Source organism: Podarcis liolepis (assembly GCF_965112155.1).
Source record: "Podarcis liolepis genome assembly, chromosome: 16".
In the NCBI taxonomy this organism is placed as follows: Eukaryota; Metazoa; Chordata; class Lepidosauria; order Squamata; family Lacertidae; genus Podarcis; species Podarcis liolepis.
In genome coordinates this window covers 24954018-24975149 of record NC_139567.1, presented here as the reverse complement: position 1 = coordinate 24975149, position 21132 = coordinate 24954018, and the positions used below count along the sequence as shown (strand labels likewise).

Genomic DNA, 21132 nt, shown 5'->3' with positions numbered 1-21132 from the left:
CAGCTCTTAAAGAACAGGAGGGACCCAACTGCAACAATAAAAATCAATGCACAGACAAATCCAGCTTGCAGAACAGCTGTTAAGCAAGCAGGAGGAAGGGAGCGGGAAGGGAAGTTAATACTATCGATGCAGACACAGGAAATCAATACAAAACGCCCCCCCCCCCTTTCCCTTCAAGGCAAGGCCAAGGCTGCCAGTTTGGGCTCCACCTGCCTTCTGCGAAACCTTTTGTCTCCCATGCAGGACAAGGAGGCATCAGGCCTCTGCTCTTTTACACACACACACACACACACACACACACACACACGACCCACTGCTCCTCTTTTGCATTCCTTGGGTTGTTCAGCTGAGCTAGCAGCCTTCAGCGCTTTTTAGATGTCTGAGGTCTGGACTTAATGCTCTTGTTTATTTATTGATGGCATTGTGGAGGGGGTCTTTTTTTAATGGAGGGTTGGGAAAGAGGCTCATCTCACTGGCTGAAGGTTATGTGGCCACATGCTCAGGGTCACCTTCAACAGATGCTGATGTTAACTATTCTTTTAGCAGGAGGCACTAAGAAAAGTCTAGGAAGCACAAGTGGGGAGGCCAGTTGGACTCCATCTCCCATCATCTCCAGCCAGCATAGCTGATGGTCAGGTATGATGGGAGTCTTAGTCCAGCAATGCTTGGAAGGCTGCAGGTTCTCCCACCCGTGCCAGAGAGCACATAGGAAGATAGGGTGGATGATGCTAACTCAGAATCATAGAGTTGGAAGGGACCCAAGGGTCATCTAGTCCAACCCCCTGCAAGAGAGGAATCTCAGCTAGTTCAACACCCTGCAAAAGCGTTTGTGGCCAAGACGTTTGGGGATGCAGCAAGCCTCTCTCTACATAAAACAGCACATTGTACAAATCTGCACATGCAATTTCCTGTCTGAGAAATACAGGACCACGAAGAATCAGGGCTGAAAGGCAGATTCCACACACAGCCCAATTCCAACACTGTCCCCAAACCAGCGTTTTACTTCCCTACACAGGAGTAAATAAAAACCACCTACATAGATGATTAAAAAAAATAGATGTGGAGATGCAATTTAGGGGGGTGGTCTCAGCCTGCTCTCTCTCCTTATCTCAGCCTCTTCATTAACCCTCAATACTATCCAGCCATCATGCTAGCATGTGAAGGGACAACCAACCACTGGGTTTTGATAGACAGATGCTTGGAAGAATTACAAAATGAGTTTTGGGGGGAGGAGGAGTATCAAATTTCAATAGTATATATATATATTTCTATGAATCCCTTTTTTGCATTTTTTAAAATTAGATTTATATGCCTCCCTTTATCAAAAGATCTCAGGGCAGTTCACAAAAGAAAAACACAACTAGTTAAAACCAGTGCTTTTTTCTGGGGGTACGCATACCCCTAAACATTTTGTGAATCTTTTTACTTTTGTCCATTTACTGTATTTATGATTCTCAATTTGAACTATAAAATGGTGATTTTCTTGAGTCAAAATGAGAGTACCCCTAAACATTTTTAAGGGGGGGGAAGCACTGGTTAAAACAGAAACATTGCACTCCTGTTGCAGGCTATTGCACAGCTTGGTGTTTGTGCGACTCTGCTTCTCCCTTATTTCTCATATTATACGCAACCCACCATGCAGAGGGCATGGTAGGGCAGCAGCACTCACCTGCACTCCCAACAGCCGAGTCACTGATGAGTACCAGGAAGGTTGGCGCTGTGCAAACATGGCACGCTGACCTCTTTGCCACCTCTCCTCTCCCAGTAACCAGCAATGACCCGGCTGTAAAGAGATCAGGGGAGTGGCACGACCATGCCATCCACACCTGCTGTACGTTCATGCTTAAAGAGAATCACAGGGCAAAGGAGGAAGCCACTGCTCGTGCCGTGAAACAGAAAAGCCAGCTCACAAAGTTTACCAAACCCAGAAGAACAGTCTTCATCCGTTAGCCACTAAGGCATTTCTCTAACAACTTCAATTGTACACTAGGCAACAACTCCTAAACAACTCAGGTTTCAGTGGCTTCCTAAAAAGAATAAACAATGCAGCCATTGCACAGGGTCATACAGGACAAAAAGCGAAATATAAGACCTAAAACAAATATAATTAAGTAAAATATGCTGCTGAAGCAAGCATCAGTTGTAGCACCAAATGGATACCCCCAAGCTGCTGCTGGACTGCAACTCCCATCATCCCTGCCTAGTGGCCATGCTGGCTGGGGCTGATGGAAGTTGGGAGTCCAGCAATGTCTCTAGAGCACCAGGTTCCACACTCCTGTACTAGGGAGCCCATAAGGACTCTCCAGCTAGTTACCTTGGACAAGCAAGCGGGTAGTGTGCACAGCCTCTCCCTGGATGCTATAAGCCCGGCAGGTGTAAGCGCCCCGGTCATCCCGACTAACGGAAACAACAGTCAGACTCCCATCACTAACCTGAAGAGGGAGAAAAAAAGAGAATGAAAGTTCGTCACCCAAAACCATTGCAGATACAAACATGTGCATGAACACACACGCACACCCCAGCTAAACCTATGTGCAGCATTAACTGCATGCTTTCATTCCTTCCCAATGCAAATAGCAGCTTCAGAGGGGCATTTTTTGACAGGCAGGGGAGGAAAGTGTTAAAACACCACCTCCCTGATCATCACCATCGCTCCCACAATGACTGCTATTTGCATTTCTAAAAAATATGCATCTAGACCATTTCTAGCTGGTGTCTCACACACACACACACACACACACACACACACACACACACACACACCAGTATCCCATGCCAGAAAGCATGAATCTCATATTAATGACTTTGCCACAATCTAGTTCAATTTTGTATCCTGCATGAAAATGGAAAATTGTTCAGTGGCTCCTCCATCAACCCATGGATGACTATAGTGAAAGTTACAATGGACATCATGTACTGAATAGCTAAATCAACACTGTACCTCTATGTTCTTGTTCATCATCACCCCATCTTTCCTCCAAGGTGGCATACGTGCCCCCCACATTTTACAATCACAACATCCCTGAGAGGTAGGTGAGGCTAAGATGCGGTGACTTGCCCCCAAACACTCAATGAGCTTTATGACTGAGTGAGGATTTGAACTCTGGTCTCCCAGGTCCTAGTCCAGCACTCTAACCAATAGAGGAAAAAGTGGGAGACACAAATGGAAAGAACTCTTACCTTTGTACTGTTGGCTACATTCCTGCCAAGTGAGCACCAGAGGTTTATACACAGAAACACACACACACACACACACACACACACACACACACACACACACACACCTCCATCCAGGCAAGCAATAGGAATGATCACATTTGAAGAACACATTCCAGGCATGCAAAAGCGATCAAGGAGTGCATGGATGAAGCAGGACCAGGGAGGGGTGGAGCATGGGGAGAGGAGGTAGAGTTTAGAGAAAGTCCCAAGGGCCAGACAGAAAAGGCTGGAGGCCTGTATTTGGCCTCTGGAGTGTGAGGCTGCACCCTCCTGCATCATTTTAGCTATTCATTTGTTTATTTAACAAACTTTATACACTGCTTGATTGGAAGGAAACCTCCAAGCAGCGGAAACAAACATGAAACATTAAAGTGTTCAATAAAAACACAGTTAAAAACATGAAGATAAAACCAACAGCAGCTAAGAAGACATAAAACACACATAACTTCTAATTTCAACCCATGTGCAACTGCATTCATTGTATGTGCCTATCTTACAGTTTAGCTTTTCGTATTTTAAACTTCATCCATCGTTATAATTATTCCCCGTTTTATACATGTTATAGAATGAAATAAAGAAACCCATACATGTAACTTCTGCAGGTCTGGACAGGCTTGCTGAAACAAACAAATGTTTTATGTGGGCACCAAAATGAGTACAGCGGAGGCACCTGCTGATGTCAATAGGCAGGGAGTTCCAAAGTGTGGGTGCTGCCACACACAAAGATCGATTTCTTACACGTGTGGAACGAATATTAGGGGGCACCTAAGCCCCTTTCTGAATGGGGATATGATAATCCCACCTCATCCTGCCATAACACACTGTGGACAGCCAAGCCCACTGCAGGGTCACTTAAGCTACCATACTTTTATTCCCACGTTGCTTTGTTTAGCACAAGTGTGAAGTGAGCATACAGACAATGCATGCATTATTTCCTCCACCTTTGATCCATCCTCTTCCACCCCGCTGCCAACGCGAAGCTTCATTTCACTTCACCCTTCCATTTCAGCTCATTAACAAATGACTCCTAATTATTCTCGTTGGTGCTGGTACCAATTCCAATGCCTGATTTGCCAATTACAATTCATACAGATGGAATTCCTGGCTGAGCAAAGGACAGAGGCTTTTCCGGGGGGGGGGGGGGGGAGAGAGCATTTACGAGAAAGGATGAAACAGGGTGGTCCTCTCTGTGAGATTTTGATGAGGGTATGACGGAGCTTTGCACCCCGTGGGGCGATTGTCACAGCTCAAGACAGCAAACATGACATATTTAGAAATGCATAGTGTGTTTTTTTTTTTATTTTAAAAAACCGAATACAGTAAAAGGGTGTTCAGTGCCACAGGCACTGCTGATTGATGTGTGAATCCTTCCCGATTTGGGCATTGCATTTCAGAAGGTTCTCAGGACAATAAGTCCATGAATGTCAGCTGGTAAATACTTGCAAATCCAATAGCGGTACCCTGTGGCCATCCAGGGGTTAAAAGTACTGTTTGCTTGGAATCACAAGATCAGGAGAGTTATCAAGCACCTGCCATGTATAGGTAGGTAGGTAATATGGCTGGCAAATTTATTTGCCTTACTGGTGAAGCTGACAGAGAATCTCTCTTGCAATTTCCCCTAACACACCAAACTTCAGTGGTTCTGTGCCTACTGCTTTGGAAGCGAAAACAGAGCCATCCAAAAAGAAAACAGGATGCTGGACAAGACATGACCCCTCTCATGTTCTTACATTAGCCCAGTACAGCATGCTTGGATCATCAGCAGCTCTCCAAGCCTCATCCTGGGTTCTTTCCTAGCCATCCTACCCACATTCCATTGAATGTGGTGATGCGAGAAATTGTACCTCCCTACAGAGCCTAGGACTTGTCGATCAGAAGGTTGGCGGTTCGAATCCCTGTGACGGGGTGAGCTTCCGTTGCTCGGTCCCTGCTCCTGCCAACCTAGCAGTTCGAAAGCACGTCAAAATGCAAGTAGATAAATTGATACCGCTACAGCAGGAAGGTAAACAGCTCTGGTTCGCCAGAAGCGGCTTAGTCATGCTGGCCACATGACCCGGAAGCTGTACGCTGGCTCCCTTGGCCAGTAAAGGGAGATGAGCGCCGCAACCCCAGAGTCAGCGACGACTGGACCAAATGGTCAGGGGTCCCTTTACCTTTACATTATGCATGCAGAGGATTTCCTCCATCCTTGAGCTGTGGGGCCCTTCTGAGCATGACCTTACCTGATATTTATTGTTGGCACCTAAGAGATCCCCCTCTTTCAGCCAGGTGACGGTTGGCTTAGGGTTCCCGAAAGCCATGCAGGTGAGTGTAATGCTGCCGCCTTCCTTCGCCTCTACGTATTGGGGGGGAGTTTCTGTGAAGGTGGGGGGAGCTGCCAAGGAGATTGGGGAAAAAGAAGAAGTGAGAAGGATGATGGCACACACCCTGGCCACACATTCCGAATCTGCTTGAACTTGAGCACTGCTGGCCTACAAACCCTTTGCAAATGCAACATGGTTCTCTTGACCCACACATAGATATGGATGCATCATACCTATGTGACTTTTATAAACTTTGTTCTGTCCTGTATCCAATTCAATCTGCTATTTCTTCTTGGGGAGGGTTGGAGGAATGAATAGGTAAGAAAAACACACATTTAATTATTTTTTTCTTCTTAAACTGTGGTGCCGAGAACTGAACACAGGACTCCAGTTGGGGGTCTAACCAAGGAGGGCAGCATGAACTATTCTTCGCAAGGCACACACACAAAGAGCCTTGTGGCACTAGACTAACAGATGGCATAAGTCTTTGTGGATTTGAGACTATTTCAGACACATGAAGTGTTATGCTCAGTTTGCAGATACCTTATTTATATATACATACACATTCATATGCAGAGAGAATATATATTATAAGCAGTGCGACCAAAAGGCTATGAAATGCACGAAGCGTAGTTTGCGACATTTCTATGCAAAACTCTTAAGTATACATTCAAGCAAGTGCAGTGACCTTTTGCAGTGGCCATTTTGGCTAATGTGAAGTATGAAAGGAACACCCTCTCCATCAAATACAGGAAAATCTGCCTGTGTTACTCCGGGACCCATTCACCCCACCATTGTAGGAAAGCTATCAAAATGCACAGATGCACCACAGTGCAGATAACTAATCTGCCTTTTGATTAAACAGGCTCTGGGAGAATTATAATATAGGCCTAATCATAAATAGCTGTTAATTCCAATTTTCTACGAAGGCATTCCAGCAATTTCAATTGACTCTGAAAAGAACTGATTTTTGGGTAACCACCCCCAGAAAACGTTGCTTATTTTCTGAAAAGAAAAAAATTAACTAGGCTAATGTGCTCGGGGTGGAGGGGCGAGAGAGGGTGGGGAGAGAATCATAATGTATGAATTATAAATTCTTAAGAACACAAATTCTACTTATATTGCACTGTTGGACCTGGAGGATTAAGTCTGCAATAAGGTTATTTAAAAACCAGGGTTTTTAAAATTAAGTGTTCAGTGTCATATGTAGAGGAATGGCGGATTCCTTGGAACCGGAGACATCTCACTGATGCGAAGATGCTGTAGATATATCTGATTTGCAGTTTCCAATGTGAATTATACACGCTGCCAAATGCCACCCTGGCCGTCCTCAGGGGGCAAAACCTTAGGAGTTGGCTGGACTGAAAGAACTAAATCCCACTGAATTATGGAAGGCTGTGGACCAATCCTGGGAAGAGGCTCCGATGCCATAAAAAGGTGGCATGTGGGATATTTTGCCACTCCTTTGATAAGCCACAGATCTCAAGTCAGAGGTCTAATGTGGCTCAGAGCCAACCCAGAGCCCTGGGTTCACCTGTTGATATGGGCTGGGGAGCTTCATGCCTTGGGAGCTGGATGTGGCCTTCAGGGTGTCTCTTTCTGTCCCCTAGGACTCTTACATACATACTTACTTACTTACTTAAACTTTCAAGTAACACTACATCATGAAAATATATCAAAGTGGTTTATATTAATAAAACCATGCAGTAGAAGCATCAGGAAGTTAAAAGCAAAACAAAACAATGCTGAAAATGAACACCAGTAAACCACTGTATAAGGATGTATTCTCAATTGCCTGCCTAGGCCTGGCAGAAAGGGAAAGTTTTCAGCAGGCATTTTAAAGTTGGCATAGAAGGCCAACTTTTGAGTCTGTATTGGCAGAGTATTCCAAAGGGCTGGGCAGCTTACATTAAAGGCTTAGGATTTCTCCATGTTACCAAACGAACCTCATGTAGGGAATAGCCAATGATGTTTCTGCAGATGACCTCGGTGCACAAGCTGGGATTGAAGGGTCCAGGAAATATCTCTTCCCAAGCCACGCCTCCTCAGGCCACATATCCCTCTTCCCAGGTCACACCGTTCACTGATCTTTACCTTCTACGGGCATTTTTGAATGACTGGAAAGTGCCCTTGAACTGCGGCTATACTTCACGTTGGCCTGAACGAAGGCTGGAGGAGTGCATGTGTGGGTGTGCGCCTGTAAAACATTTGACTTTTGCATGGTTGAATGTGGCCATTGGGTTGAAAAAGGTTCCCTCAGCCCTCATCTGGGGTCTCTGATGAGGTGAGGAGGCAATGAAGATTATGCCCCCTTCCTCTGCCCAAAGCCTTAAGGTACGCACTAAGAGGTCTAATCACAGCAGTTCTCTCTAAGGGTGCCCACCAGGGACTGAAGAATCTATCTCCGTTCCTGACATTCATTCCAGTCTGGCAGAGCAAAATAACTCCAGAACTCTGCAGGCCAGAACCAGGTAAATCTGACCACCTCACATGCAAAGACCGCCATAGACGATTACCGCAGCATCTTAAGGCACATTATTTCGTAGACGTTGCAGCAACATGACACTGGAATCAGAGGCTGACAACTCTACCATGCAGACAGCCGCAGATGTAAGGCCTTTGAAATTTTCTTGTGTGGTTTTGAAAGCTATTCTATGCCACGAAGAAACAGGGGAAAGGGTTTGTAATACCCATAAGCATTCTGGCAATTGTAGGTTTTCTCTTACACAGCTTGGTGAGTGAAAGCAACTTGAGATGTTAGCCCCAGCTTTAAAAGGAAGGTTGTTGTTTGGGGAGGGGGCAAAACCCTCCATTTGGGCTCCCAGCAAGCATTAGGAACATCATTAGCCCTTAAATACAATGCCACAGAATTCCAACCTTGCCATCCCATCCCCATCCCTTGGGGCAACTGAACCAGACACAAGCTAGTTAGTTTTTTTGCGATTCATTAACTCCCCACAATGCAGCCAGACTGGTGGGTTTCATTCTCTCCAGCCCACAATGTCACAGTGTTGCGAGCTGCCAGCGACATGGCCCAGGAAGTGTTAAACAAAAACGAAATCCCAGCCACACTGGAAATGGTTTGAATGTTTCATTCTCAGAACACACACACACACCAAAAGATGGTAACGTAAAAGTCTCAAGGTCACGGCTTATGCAGGAAAAGATTTGCTCTTCGTGCTGCTAACAATGGTGAACCAAAAGAAAAAAGGAAGAAAAGAAAGAAACCCTAAGGATGATATTCCAATTAAGGCTGAGCTAAAGGTTCCCTTTGGAGGCCAAAAAGAGAGGAGAACAATCTTACTTTTTAACAGTGTTTTGCTGTCTTCTAATTTGCAACAGCAATATTCCTTTGGGTGCTTGTAAATCCCCCCCCCCATTTTTTTAAAGGTTGTTTAGAAATCCATTCCATCATGACATATAGTCATTCCAAGGGGATATTAAAAAAAAAAAAGGTGAGGCAGGAAGAATGGGAGTGCTTCTGCCATCCACAAGATTATTCATTTAATTAAGAAATTTATATATAGTGCTTCATCAAAAGGCCACAGGGAGTTTTGAAACATAGCAATATGACAAACAACACAACATACATGCATAATGTAATATACATAAAATACACAAAAACGAAAGCTATATGGATAGAAACCATAGTATGCATTTGTGGCAAATTATTCATAAATTATTTCAGCCATTCACCCAAAAGCCTGTTGGAAGAGGTGTGTCTTCACCCATTTCCTAAAAGAAGCAGCTATGTGCTCAGATGCACCTCAGTGGGCAAAGCAATAAGGCAGACCACTGAAAAGGCCCTTCCAGGGACTTCATCCTGTGTAGGGACCATCACCTTCACCCTATTCTGCACCCATTTGGGGACCCATACTGGAAAACCACCCAGATACCCAGATACACACACACACACACACACACACACACACACCATTTTACCAATTGCAAACGAGGTGCAGAATTGGAGGTTCAGTCCCAACTGCTATAGGATGGTTTTATACTATGTTGCTCCTCTCCTTTCTAGGCTATCTATAACCTATATCTATATCTCTATCAATATCCCTATCTCTTCCTTATACCGAGTCAGACCTATAGTTCACCTAGCCCCCTTCTAATTCCCCACGGTTTCAGGGAAGGCATTTCTCTGAGACCCAGCATCCTTTATTTGGAGATGATAGAAAGTGATGTTCATCTCTGCCACGGAGATATGCATGCAGGCGCTCGCCGTCTTCCGAAGCCACGGCCCTGGTGATAGCAACTCCCAGCAGGAACTGGTGAGAGGGGGAAAGGGAGAGCTTCAAACAGCCCTGGCTCTGAATTCCACATCCCATTACGAACCTTCAAATGCAAGCTTGGGTTATAGTGAGGTCTGCTCCTACCATCAGCCAACCCTCCCCACCAGTTCTCACTACTTCCCCCTCCAAGCAAGTGAACCTTTGCGAAGGGGGAGTGTAACCACGCCTAGTTTGCTGGGAGAGCCAGGAGATGCCTTTCAGGCCTCTGCTGGATCAGGCCAAAGGTCCACCTGGTCCAGAATCCTGTTATCACTGTTACCAACCAGATTCCCCAAGTGGGAAGGCTGCAAGCAAGTCACTTCAGTACTGCACTCTTCCCACTCAACTTGAAAACCATCTCTTCCTGTTGGGATTCAGGGGGGTTGTAGTTTCCTAGCTTCCCAATTAAACTCCATTCAAGGGCACTGACTTAACACTTTCAATAATTTAACTTTTAAAAAGATAGAGACCTCTTGATATCGGGGGAAGAGATACGAACCAGGGAAAACAGTCAGGCAAAGCCAGCAAGCCCCATGATTAATGGTGGATACGCTCTAGTCCTCAGTTCATTTGTTTATGTCACATTCCCCCAAAAAAAAAAAAAGCATCCAAAATGCTGATGGGAAAATGCAGCACTGTCCAGAGCCTCCCCAAAGCACTTTACAACTCTGAAGCCTGCATTGATTATTCTGCAAGTCAGAGAACCTCTCTCTTCAGTCAGCCATGATGCAACAACAGTGCCCCTTTGTCCCAAGGTAGCGTTGCTTGATTTTCTAAGGGGTACAGCTGTCTATGATCAGTGAAAATGTTTCTATGTGTATGGGGGGGATCCCAATAAAATTAGGTCTAATCAAATCCTAGTAAACTTGAAGAATTATAACTACTGTGGCCTCTGAGCAGGACTGAAGTGACCTATCCAGTGAGGAAGCAGTGGCTGCATTAAACCTGGCACCACCGTAGATACGAAGTTGTCAAAATGAAAATTCAGAAGCAGCCTTTCTCCTAGCAGTGAACTGCAAGGGCAGGTGTGTGGGGATCCTGTGTCCCTCTAGATGCTGCTGAGGTACAACTCTCAGCATCCCTGGCCATTGGCAATTCTGGCCAGGGCTGAAGGCAGTTGTAGTTCAGAAACATCTGGAGGGTCAAATGTTCACCATTCCTGCACTACATGATCTTTCAACAAGCCCTAGAGGTCTAAACATTTTCCCAGGGGTGGCTTCCTTTTTTTAAAAAAAGTGCCAGCCAAAAAAATACGAAGACATTTCCCCATCAATGGAGAAAAAAAGACAAAGACACACAGGGGGAGGCCTGTGATTCTTACAAAGCGGTTCCTGTTCCATTCTCTGAATTGAGACATGACAATATGCTGCATTTTGCAAGACTTCAAGGCTTAGCTAATTAGAGCAATAAAATAAAATAAATGGAACTTCTGATGTCCTTGGAGCCAAGCCTTAAAGCAAACCCCAGCCCATGGTTTCATGCAGGCATAGCTCCTGAGCTTTGCCACTGCTTGCAAATCGTGCAGCTGGAACGAGAAGCAGAGTCTGCCTCAGTGAGCATGCCTCATACTTCAAGAAACACACATTCAAAGGATGCTCAGTTGAGTGCAAAACTCTTATTAAAAGTTAACGAGGCCAAGTTGCTCATTTTCCTGGAGGTTTGTTCCTCCCATCTCCCAGGCACGTCTTTTAAGTTAGGCACAGAGCAGAGCCATTTAACGAGGTCACTCACTTTCCCCTCTCTGCTCCCCCCCTTCCTGACATCGCTGATCACCCCCAAACACTGTCACAGCTTATGAAAGTTGCAGGTGACGAATCACAAGCATTAAATGGCATGTCTGAAAAGGGCGTCGCAAAACAGGTCTGATATGCAGGTGAGATGCTGCAGCAGCCAGACACACCTGCAGTTTCCTCCATGGTCAACAACTCAGCTTCTTAGAAAAGGATGCACCAGCATTTTGTATCTCACCTACAGAAATGGGTTACCAGAAAGCAGGGCAACATTCCTCAGGGAGATGGATTAGGTCCACGAGCTGCTGTTTTCCTGCTCATCCCCGCTGCATGTTAACCCTCCAATATGACATCCTTACCAGTCCCTGATCAGCACTCCTCCCTCTCACCTGATGACATCCCATAATGTTATTCTACTACAGGGGCAAGGGACCTTTTTCACCCCAGGGCCAGCATTTGCTCATGAGTGACTTTCCGGGGCCCACATGTCCAGAGTGAGCAGGGCCAGAGGCAAAAGAACAAAGGCTCTTACCTTTGTCCAAATGGACTATATTTTCATTCATGCAAAAGCCAGATCTTTGCATAAACATCTTTTTCCATCTTCCATGCTGGTAAGCAAGAGCCATTATCACAGTTGAAGGATATATTGCAGCTGGGCAATATCACTCAAGGAAAGACCAGTGAGGGATGGGGGCATGGCCTGCAGAGATTTCTATGGGCCACAAAGGGGTATCTGGAGGGCTGCATTTGGACCATTGGATGGTGATTTCTACCTCCTTGTTCTACTGAAAGCCATCTCAGCACAGGTAGCTGCTACTTTTGTCCCAACGCTAAGCAGCTCATGGGAAATGCATCAGCTCCCTGTATAATAATATGGGTCACCTCCTACAAGGCCGGTTTTAGGTAATTCCTCTCCCTCTCACTGGAACTTGGAGGCCTGGACTGCTCCTTGCCACCCACTTACAGCTTCTCAAACCTTGCCACTAGATCCCTTTTTCGGCTCCAGAAGAGTCACTGAGCTCCAGCACCCAGCTATCAACAGGCTGCTGCACACCTGCTCCACCTCACTTGTCACTGCTTCTCCAAGACTTCATGCTTACCTCCATCTCCCCCTAGGGTGCTATGCCTTTTTTGAACAACAGAACACTTGCACTTCCTTAATGTGCTGTTCTTCCTTAGAAGCAGGAACTGAAAGCTCTGAGAAGCAGAGGTACTTTCCATCTGTTGCTGCCATGATAACTTGGACCCCAGTCAGCTATTCACACCTAGACCTCAAGACCCTCTAACAGTAACCTTGAATCAGGAATATCCGTCTTGTAGGGCCACTATCCCTTGACTCTACTGGCACAGAATATGAGGAGGGGACTCTTTTTCTGATAATAAGGGTTTATTGTCAGACTGTGAACCCAGGCCTGGCTCCTCTTACTTAACACATCATGTATCCAGGCAGTTTGTCTTCATCAGAGGCAAGATCAACAGTTGGATGCCAATGATGAAGTACCCTTTGTTGGCTTAGGCAACTTCTTCCTGTGCAAATTTTCCTCAAAACCAGTGTGGTGTAGCAGTTTCAGCATTAGACTAGGACCTGGGATAGCATGGATCAAATCCCCACTCAGTCATAAAGCTAATAGGGTCACCTTGGGCCAGTCATCGCCTCTCAGCCTAACCTACCTTACAGGGTTCTTGTCTGGCTAAAAGAGGGAGAGGGAGGACCATGTTCACCACCTTGAGTTCCTTGCAGAAAAGATAGGGAGTAGAGGCAATAATTGAATGAATTTGGCAATCAGCAGAGAGGCCTCTGGCCTTCACCAGAACAAAATTGGTGGCAGCTAAGAATGAGCTGTCCATGGTCCTGCAGATCTTGACTCCACTCCTAGCTGTCTACCTCCTCAAACTTCTAAGTTTCCCACATATTTATGTTGCTGTCATAGTTTCTACCACTTGGTTGAAAGTAATCCAAAGCTGAAACTTGACATTTCAGCTCTGCTAAGCCAGACAAACTCTTATAGCTACATCGTGCAAAGGGGCAAGAAGGCCCATGCACCAGCCAGCAGCCTGAGGAGACATTCTCTCCCTCCCTTGCTCCCCACATGGAAGAGCCACATGGGATTACCTTCTAAGATGATCCCATGGGGGGGGGGAAATGCTGTGGAATGCAAAGTCAACGGGAGAAAGTTCAGAAGACAAAACGTGTGCATGAAAAGCTTGCTGCTACATGATAGGAAAAGCTGAATAATTGCATTCAGGAATACAGCTGTGGTCACTTGTGCAACAGAAAAGGGATTTAGTAGTTGGGGTTACAGAGAAAATTACAGCCTCCTGTGATTTACTCTATAAATGTCAACTTGATTCAGTGTTTAGGTAGCCAAGCAATGTTACTGAACAGACATTTCACCACAGGAGGAGGGGGAGGCAGATGGATCTAACTACGTGTACAGCTCTATTCGTTCTATTCTCAACTATCCTCTTACCAAAGGAAGCCTCAACAGTTAGTCAGCTGTTTTAACCCCCAATTCCTTCTCAATATATTTATCCAAGCAAAGTTTATACAAAATATAGTAGGTTATTATTAATCATATATGTATTTGGACAATAATATTTTATACATAATAACATATGGAAATGTAACTGATTACGGTAAATATACTATATTATCTTTTTCTTATTGTATTTTTGCACTATTTCTTTCTCCGTTTTCTTTCCTCTTTCATCACTGAAATTCTTTCAATAAAATGGTAATTTGTTTATTTTTTAAAACCCAATTCCTTCTGTTACCATCTCCATATGAACATAAGAAGGGCCTGCTGGATCAGGCCAGCAGCCAATCTAGTCCAGCATCCTGTTCTCACAGTGGCCAACCAGATACCCATGGGAAACCCACAAGCAGGATTTGAGCACAAAAGCACTCTCCCTTCCTGGTGTTTCCAGCAACCACCGCCAATCTTTATCATCCATGGACTTCTCTAATCCTCTTTTAAAGCCATCCAAGTTGGTGGCCATGGCTGCCTCCTGGGGGAGTGAGTTTCATAGTTTAACTATGCACCAAATGAAAAAATACTTTATTTCCCCTATCCTGAATCTTCTAACATTCAGCTTCACTGTATGTCCATGAATTCTCATGTTATAAGAGAGGAAGAAAAACTTTTCTCCATCTACGTTCTCCATGACATGCATAATTTTGCAAACTTCTATCATCTCACCCCTCACTCGCCTCTTCTTTAAATTATAAAGTCCCAAACCCTGCAACCCCTCCAAATGGAGGAGTCTCTCCATCCCTTCAATCATTTCAGCTCCCCTTTTCTCCCTTCATTCTTATTTCCCACTCATTGGCCACTGTGACAAGACTGTGATTTAGACTATTCTTGGTTCCGTGTGGGTTTTGGATGCTTGATCCATGTGCTTTCTCTGAGTATGAAACACATGGGAGCCTCAGAGGACAATTTCAGGTCCTGTAACCAGGGGATGCAGAGAGAGGTCAAGGGAGCACCAAGCAATTAAACGCACCTTGCGCAAGGGAGTTATTGAGCTTGTGGAATAGCTAGGTAGATAATTAGGCTTCTTTACTGATATTTACTCCAAGCAGACCCGTTGACATTAATGAACAGGACTAGGTTAATTTCAATAGGTCTACCCTGAGACAAATTTAGTTGCATTATTATACACACATATACACATCTCCCATGATTGGTCCTACTTCTGGAATAGGCAACAGCAGATGCTTTGATGAAAAGGGAGAATTCCACTTGGTGGAACAGCATGAGAACAATTGTGTGACAGGCCACCACACATGGTTGGCAAGAAAAGAGAGTGATACAGAGCAGCCCCCATACTTACCATTGACGGTGAGGTGAACCCAGCTGCCGTTGTGGAACGTGTCGTACTGCTGATCCAGCATGAGCACCTTGCACTCGTACCAGCCTTGGTCCTCGGAGCGAACCTGCTCAATGCGCAGAGATGCCTTGTCATGAAGGTTGGCACGGCCTTGAAGAGAGCAACAAGGTGGAGATCAACAGAGTTCGCCAACTGAACCCAACAGAATGTGGGCAGCACAAGGACGTTCAGGACAACTGCAGAGCCGTATTTTGCCAGTAGAAGGAGAGTTGTGTGGGGCATTCATGGTGGTTGTGATCCCAGGTGCTTACCCGCAAATGAGTAGAACACTAAACATTTTCTTCCACAGGACTTTTAAATTTTGGTCCATGGAAGATGTTCAAAACAGCACCTACAAGACTCATGAATCAGCTTCAATTGTCCCTGTTTATTTATATAGGCCACACCATACATTTATAGCACTCTGATACTACCGTTTTTACTTGAATGTAATGCACCCCTTTTTTGGCCAAATTACGTCGTGAAAATTAGGGTGCACTACATTCAAGTAAATATGGTATATTAAATAGTTATGGCTTCCCCCAAGGACTTCTGGGAGCAGTAGCTTATTAAAGGTGCTCAGAGCTATTGTTGTTGTTGTTGTTTAGTCGTTTAGTCATGCCCTACTCTTCGTGACCCCATGGACCAGAGCATGCCAGGCACTCCTGTCTTCCACTGCCTCCCACAGTTTGGTCAAACGCTCAGAGTTGTTAGGAGACCCCTATTCATCTCTTAGACCTACAATTCCTAGAGTGGTTTAACCATCTATCCCTCTTCCCAGGGACCCTTGGAAATTTTGTACTTTTGTAAGTAGACCAGGGATCTCCTAACACAGGCATAGCCAAACTCGGCCCTCCAGATGTTTTGGGACTACAACTCCCATCATCCCTGGCCACTAGTCCTGTTAGCTAGGGATGATGGGAGTTGTAGTCCCAAAACATCTGGATGGCTGAGTTTGCCTATGCCTGTCCCAACAACTCTCAGCATCCTTAGTGAACTCTAGGTCCCAGAATTCTTTGGGGGAAGCCATGACTGTTTAAAGTGACATTGCAGTATGAATAAGGCCTTAGACAACTAACACAAGCCAGGAAAGGGCATAGCTCAGTGGTGAAGCACCTGCTTTGCATGCAGAAGTTCCCGAATTCCAACCCCTGGTAGGACTGGGAATATCCCTGCCTGAAACCCTGAAGATCTGCTGCCAGTCAGTGAAAACAGTACTAAGCTAGACCAACTAATGATCTGGTTCAGAATAAGGCAAAGCTCTCAGTAACTTACAAAGCAAGTTTACAACTTTTATAAATTCTATTAAATACCCGCATGAAGAGAAAAGCCATAACCTGGCACCAGAAAGATGTCAAGGTTGGCAACAGGCAGGCGTCACTTGGAAGGGCATTCCTTGGGCAATATATGCATGTGCAGGAGCCCTAACCATCACTGCGCAGCACCCAGCCTTCCGTTTCACATGCTGCCTAGATGTGCTTTGAACAGCTAATATCTGAACCGCAAGGATGCTTTTCAAGCATACCTTTAACCACAACAGCAACCACTTTTAATTCTGTGGAGGACAGGGCTATTGCAGAGTAACATGGTTACAGCAGAAGGAGCAGTAGAGCCTCCAGCAATGTGAGCAATAGTCCTTGGGGGGCGGGGTGTCAAGCAGTATGAGAAATGGAGTAGAAAAGCAACCAGAGACCTGGGAAGGCAAAGCAAAAGTAAAAGATGAAGACAGAGAGAAGGAAACTCTGGGTGTTTGGTTTCACAGAGGCTGAGCATATTTTGGAAGAGTCCTTCTTTGGCGGCGCATTTTAGGTGGTTCAGCTGCATGAACCATCCTAGTAACTCGTTTGTGTGCTACAAGCATTTGCAGCTGTGAAACACTGAAGGGCATGAACGACTCAGGGCCAGATCAGAAGTGGCAGGATCATCATTCACATGCCTTGCCCTGTTTGCATTCAAGGCAGGCAAGGGTGGGAGGGTCTTATGGTTGCAGAAAGAGGAGCATGCAAGAGAAGAGTGAAGAACCTGCCCCCACTCCATAGCTCCTTTCCCAGCTTTGATATCAGAAGTGAGCTGGGAAGGGGGGGGGAGTGCCCGGAGAAACAGATTAAGGGTTAGGGGGAAGGGACAGGGGGAAGTTCAGCACCCCTGACCCACATTCTCCTGCTGATGTAAGACACGCAACCCCATCACCCCTGCTTTATAAAGGAATGAGACAGGGGCAATGTAGATGGAGAGAAACTGTGTCCATCACTGTTGCATCTTGTTTAGACACCAGAGCCCCTAGTTTCCAGGAAAAAGCTCAGGGAAATTCCTGCATCTGGAGATGCATCAATGGGGGGGGGAGAGAGAGAGAGAGATAGCAGACAAAGCGAATGCATCCGGTTTCCAGTCTTCTCTGAGGCCAGAGAAAAGCTTGTGGGGATTAAAATATCATCACTGAAAGCTGTTCCCTCTTCCCCTTCCCTTTTCAAGAAAGAGCCTGTGTATTCAGGGTAAGGCAATCCCCCACGAAGCAAGCAAACCAGGTAACAGAGAAGGGAAGAGGAGAATGAGGAGGACTAGACTGAGAGGCACAGAATGGAGCCTTCCTCAAAATGTACCCTGCTCACATAGCCCCTGTTTAATCCTTTCATCCTTGCCTACAAGGAGACCTGAGTGAAGAGCAACTCTGCTTTCTGACATGCATCTTTCCCATGCTTTGGCATTTGTGCTGGAAAGTAAGGGGAACGGCCTCCCAAGGGTCTTTGTCCTCTGCTTCATGGTAGAGGCCAGTGTGTTGCTGTTTCTCTCCCCCCCCCCCTTTCAGGTGCCCTCTTGGTGTGATCTAGCAGCTGAGCTCTTCTTAGAGTCCAAGGGCAGAGAAAGACAGAGAGAAAGACAGACAGAGAGCGCCCAACTGACACCCAGCATTGGATTCAGCTAGATTTTGGGGGGTATGGGCTGCACAAATGATGCCCGAACTACTGCAGCAGCGTCAAATGCATCTTCTCTCCAAATCTGCCACTCAAGTGCCGGGAAAACTGCAGTGCTTCAAGAGGTGACCTAATAGGCTAGTTCACATTCCTGAATGGCATCCAGGGGCACTCCTGGCTGCTTGTGGCCACAGCAAACATTCAGCCAGACACGTGGGAGAGCATAGCCAGGGCCATCCAAGCCACTCGCTTCCATCCCTTACGCTGTCTTCTTCTACATTTGCTTTTCAAAGTTTTCAACTCTACACAAGCGCTCAGAAATTCAAAGGACGGTCCAGTAAGCACAGGAGTCCTCCAGCATTTACCAGGCATCCTCGTCTTTGGAGCTATCCTGAGATGGCCCTGGAGTCAAGCCCTCAGGGCCACGTGGAAGCTGGGGACAAGGACATGCCAAGGTAGGCCATGTCCCTCCACAATGTCAGCTCTCGTTCTCTTCTCCCCGGCTCCCCCCAAACGCATCCGTCCAAAGAGGTTTAGCACATGAGCATGCGAGCGAGTTGCAGCAGCAGCAGCAGCTCCCCCTTCCGAGGATGTCACATGAGGTTTCCAGCACAGGGCCCCCGAAAGCATCACTCAGGGCTCTCTGCTGCCACTGGAAAGCCAAGGCAACAGGCACGGGAGCAGCAGCGGATGCCCTCCTTTTCGCTGCCTCGGCTTCTCTTGGCCCCGACAGCCCAGCTGGCTTCTCTCTGCCGCTGCTTAATTAAAACCAACCAGGCGGAAATGATGGAATAAAAAAAGGGGGAAAGAGAGAGAGAACTTCCTGAAAAAGAAGAGGGAGGTGGTGGTGATGGAGGCAAAACGAGCCTGGCCTGATCTCTGTATTTAACCAGCCAGCCCAAATTGAACCAAGGGTAAAGACAGATGCAGCAGTTTACTTGTGGCAGAGGTCACTTTGAAAAGCATCTTATCTCCCCAGCCACGAACACAAGATACGCGTTTTTCTGTGCAGCTACAAGTTCTGGGGTAGGAAAGATACAAGAAATGATTCTGCAGGTTTCAAATCTATAGACCCTGCAGATTAGGAGCTTACAGAACTGCTGCCTGTAAAGGGGCGGGGGGAGTCCACAGTGGTAAGCACCTATTGGCTAGCAACTGTGATGATTTTACAAGGGTCCCTCCAGCCTGGTTTTGGTTTTTTTTTACAAGTGTATTATGCAACATGTCGTTAATTTGCAACAAAAGTAGTGCATTACTGGTGGACTTAGATGAAGCATGCATAATCCTGCTTAATAGGTGGTTCTGCAATGCTTCCCTTTTTCATGCTTGTCTTTTAAAAATCAAAACCCTATGCAAATAATAGAACCCATTCAAGTTTTTAGTGTAAATGAGAAAAATTCTTCCATGGTTTTTATTGCGACGGGGTAAAAAGAAGACTCACCGGCATATTCTGGGTCCACATGGGGAGGGTAGAACCCAAACTTGATGAAGATGGGGATAGGCACTCCAAACTTGAACCACTCCACCACATAAGGAGGGGGCTGGCCGGTCAGTGGGTGGATTACGTCGCATCCCAGGATCACACTCTCACCAGCACGAGCTGTCACAAACTCGGGTTCCTCCCTTAAGCCGTGGGCACCTAGAGAAAGAGAAGGAGGAAAGGGAGAGGGGGAATCAGTGGTGCTGCTTCCCAATTGCTCGTCTGGCAAGGGCCAGTGATTCTTGTTTTCAGTAGGAGCAACTTTTAAGCTCAGCAAGCTTCGAATGGCCAGTGACATTGGCTGCACTTACTCACTCGCACTCTGTACTTGCCAAGCCGCAGGCCAGAGGACTCCTTAACCAGAGGCAGTTTTAGGGGAGCAAAACCAGTTCAGGTGCACTTGGCACCATGCTGCAGGGGGCACCACAACGGTGCTGCAGAATGGACCGAGAGAGGCCGGGGGCAAGTTTTAGTGTTGCACAAGGTGCCACTGGAATTTGAGAGCCCAAGGTCCACCACTGCCTTAATGCCCTCTTCCTGGGCAGAAAAAGAACAGAGGTTTTGGTGGAAGGCTCCCCACCTCAATCAAAAAACACCACAGTAGATTTTATTGTTTCTAGCCAATGGCCATCACAATCCCCACCCGTGCTATATACCGTATTTTTCGCTCTATAACACGCACCCGACCATAACACGCACGTAGTTTTTAGAGGAGGGAAATCCGTAGGCATGCCACCCGTAGGCATTCCCTCCATAACACACACAGACATTTCCCCTTACTTTTTAGGAGGAAAAAAGTGAGTGTTATGGTGCAAAAAAGACGGTACTTGAAACATCATCATACCACTTTAAGCAGTCATTACTTCCCACAGAGAATCCTGGGAACAGAAGTTGGCAGATGTTAGGTGATCCCCTTATTCCCCTCCCAGAGCTACAATTACCAGCGTGGTTTAGCAACCAATCCCTCTTCAGAGGGAACTCTTGGAACTCTAGCTCCATAGAGGGTGGGGGGGTCTCCTAACAGCTCTTGGCAGCCTTAATAAACTACATTTCCCAGGATTCTTGGAGGGACGCAATGGCTGTTTAAAGTGGTAGGATATTGGGGCTTAAAAAAATTCATAATCAAATGTGTTTAGTACAACTTTGGCTTTGCAACACAGTGCCTAGGAAGAGAAGAAACATGTCTGTACTTTTCCCCATGATGCGAGGAGCTTTGTTGTTTAAGGCATTCTCTTTTGGGGGGCAGCACCCCACTACCAGGAATCCACATTCTGAGGGTTTCAAGCAGGGATCTCTCCCAACTCTAGATGGAGATCCCAGGGACTGAAAATTCTGTATTGA

The 21132-nt window shown here is 46.1% G+C and overlaps 1 protein-coding gene and 1 long non-coding RNA gene across 7 annotated transcripts in view; one reads left to right on the top strand and one right to left on the bottom strand.

Moving 5' to 3' along the window:
• LOC310695342 overlaps window positions 1–21132 on the top strand; it is a 362862-nt gene that overhangs the window by 30597 nt on the left and 311133 nt on the right. The window lies entirely within an intron of this gene.
• The window catches only part of IGSF9B (immunoglobulin superfamily member 9B), a 118413-nt gene that overhangs the window by 59050 nt on the left and 38231 nt on the right, over window positions 1–21132 (bottom strand). For all 6 annotated transcript variants that reach the window (XR_014519952.1, XM_083479165.1, XM_083479166.1 and 3 more), the window contains exons 2-5: window positions 19753–19950; window positions 15364–15510; window positions 5442–5593; window positions 2315–2432 (exon numbers count right to left, since the gene is read on the bottom strand). Coding sequence is in view for 5 of the 6 variants with exons in the window: in XM_083479165.1 (XP_083335291.1) it covers window positions 2315–2432; window positions 5442–5593; window positions 15364–15510; window positions 19753–19950 (615 nt within the window). In the remaining variant the exon portion in view is untranslated. The remainder of the gene's footprint in view (window positions 1–2314; window positions 2433–5441; window positions 5594–15363; window positions 15511–19752; window positions 19951–21132) is intronic.